Here is a 1,702-nt window from a genome sequence, read left to right as displayed (position 1 = left end):
GCCTTTCAGTGGTGGAAGCCAGACGGGCACAGGTGTAGGTCACCTTCATGGGAGTGGACCTGGGAGCCTGCCTTTCAGTGGTGGAAGCCAGACGGGCACAGGTGTAGGTCACCTTCATGGGAGTGGAACTGGGAGCCTGCCTTTCAGTAGTGGAAGCCAGACGGGCACAGGTGTAGGTCACCTTCATGGGAGTGGAACTGGGAGCCTGCCTTTCAGTGGTGGAAGCCAGACGGGCACAGGTGTAGGTCACCTTCATGGGAGTGGAACTGGGAGCCTGCCTTTCAGTGGTGGAAGCCAGACGGGCACAGGTGTAGGTCACCTTCATGGGAGTGGAACTGGGAGCCTGCCTTTCAGTGGTGGAAGCCAGACGGGCACAGGTGTAGGTCACCTTCATGGGAGTGGACCTGGGAGCCTGCCTTTCAGTGGTGGAAGCCAGACGGGCACAGGTGTAGGTCACCTTCATGGGAGTGGAACTGGGAGCCTGCCTTTCAGTGGTGGAAGCCAGACGGGCACAGGTGTAGGTCACCTTCATGGGAGTGGAACTGGGAGCCTGCCTTTCAGTGGTGGAAGCCAGACGGGCACAGGTGTAGGTCACCTTCATGGGAGTGGAACTGGGAGCCTGCCTTTCAGTAGTGGAAGCCAGACGGGCACAGGTGTAGGTCACCTTCATGGGAGTGGAACTGGGAGCCTGCCTTTCAGTGGTGGAAGCCAGACGGGCACAGGTGTAGGTCACCTTCATGGGAGTGGAACTGGGAGCCTGCCTTTCAGTGGTGGAAGCCAGACGGGCACAGGTGTAGGCCACCTTCATGGGAGTGGAACTGGGAGCTTGCCTTTCAGTGGTGGAAGCCAGACGGGCACAGGTGTAGGTCACCTTCATGGGAGTGGACCTGGGAGCCTGCCATTCAGTGGCAACAGTCACACTAGTGAAACGAATCATGTTAGTGATGATGACAGCACAAACCACATTTCTGACAAGGGCATTGCCTCCTTTGACCACAATGAATTCAAGTCAGAAAACGACAACAGCAACTCAGGTGGTGGCAGCCTCTTTGGTAGAACTCGATTAACTCACGATGATGCTGGGGCTGGAGAAGGTATCGCTTTGAAAGTTGATCTGAAAAACGTTGGTCTTCCTAAAGTTAAGGCAGCCTGATGGCCCACATCTCCCATCGCTACCTATACAATATTACAAAAGCTGCACTTCTCTGTCTACTTAATAAGAGTAATAACTTTATTAAGATAGGTCAGAAAATAGGTTATGATATAACTGCCTCTAGAAGCAGCTACGGTCCTTTTCGACACGTATTTTTAAACTCTGACTGCCATTTCTTTAAGAAATGGCTTGCTAACAGGGGAAGAATTAATGTTTTTTTCAATAACCTGTTGTTAGATATGTGAAACCTTGTTTTATGTAAAACTTTTATTTTCGTTTTTTCTATTGCCTTTTGAAATAAAGATGAAAAGTAAACAAAAGCTCTTACTTTCTTTATGATTTACACAATTTTAGGAAGTGTCAAACTCTTACATAAGAATAATTAGTTCATTATGATTTACCTTTTTACGTCGATCTGAACCCTCTGGTAGCTTACCGTATATAAGCCCTGGTCTGCATGTTACAGTTTAAGCCTCTAATATTCCGCATATTAACTTATCGTTATTGTTAACAATTAACGCTACACATATTCAGATTTCCGTTAGTAAA

General features: G+C 48.6%; 1 protein-coding gene across 1 annotated transcript in view; it reads left to right on the top strand.

Annotated features, from left to right (window-relative positions):
• LOC138860862 (putative per-hexamer repeat protein 5) overlaps window positions 1–1,473 on the top strand; it is a 2,999-nt gene extending 1,526 nt beyond the window's left edge. The window contains exon 2 of the mRNA XM_070119303.1: window positions 1–1,473. This exon is cut by the window's left edge and continues 865 nt beyond it. Coding sequence (XP_069975404.1) covers window positions 1–1,153 — 1,153 coding nt within the window. The 3' untranslated portion in view covers window positions 1,154–1,473.
• The last annotated feature ends 229 nt before the right edge of the window (window positions 1,474–1,702 follow it).

Source organism: Penaeus vannamei, unplaced genomic scaffold (assembly GCF_042767895.1).
Source record: "Penaeus vannamei isolate JL-2024 unplaced genomic scaffold, ASM4276789v1 unanchor36, whole genome shotgun sequence".
NCBI lineage: Eukaryota > Metazoa > Arthropoda > Malacostraca > Decapoda > Penaeidae > Penaeus > Penaeus vannamei.
Note: the sequence above shows the minus strand (reverse complement) of the source record. Positions and strands in the feature narration are given on the sequence as shown.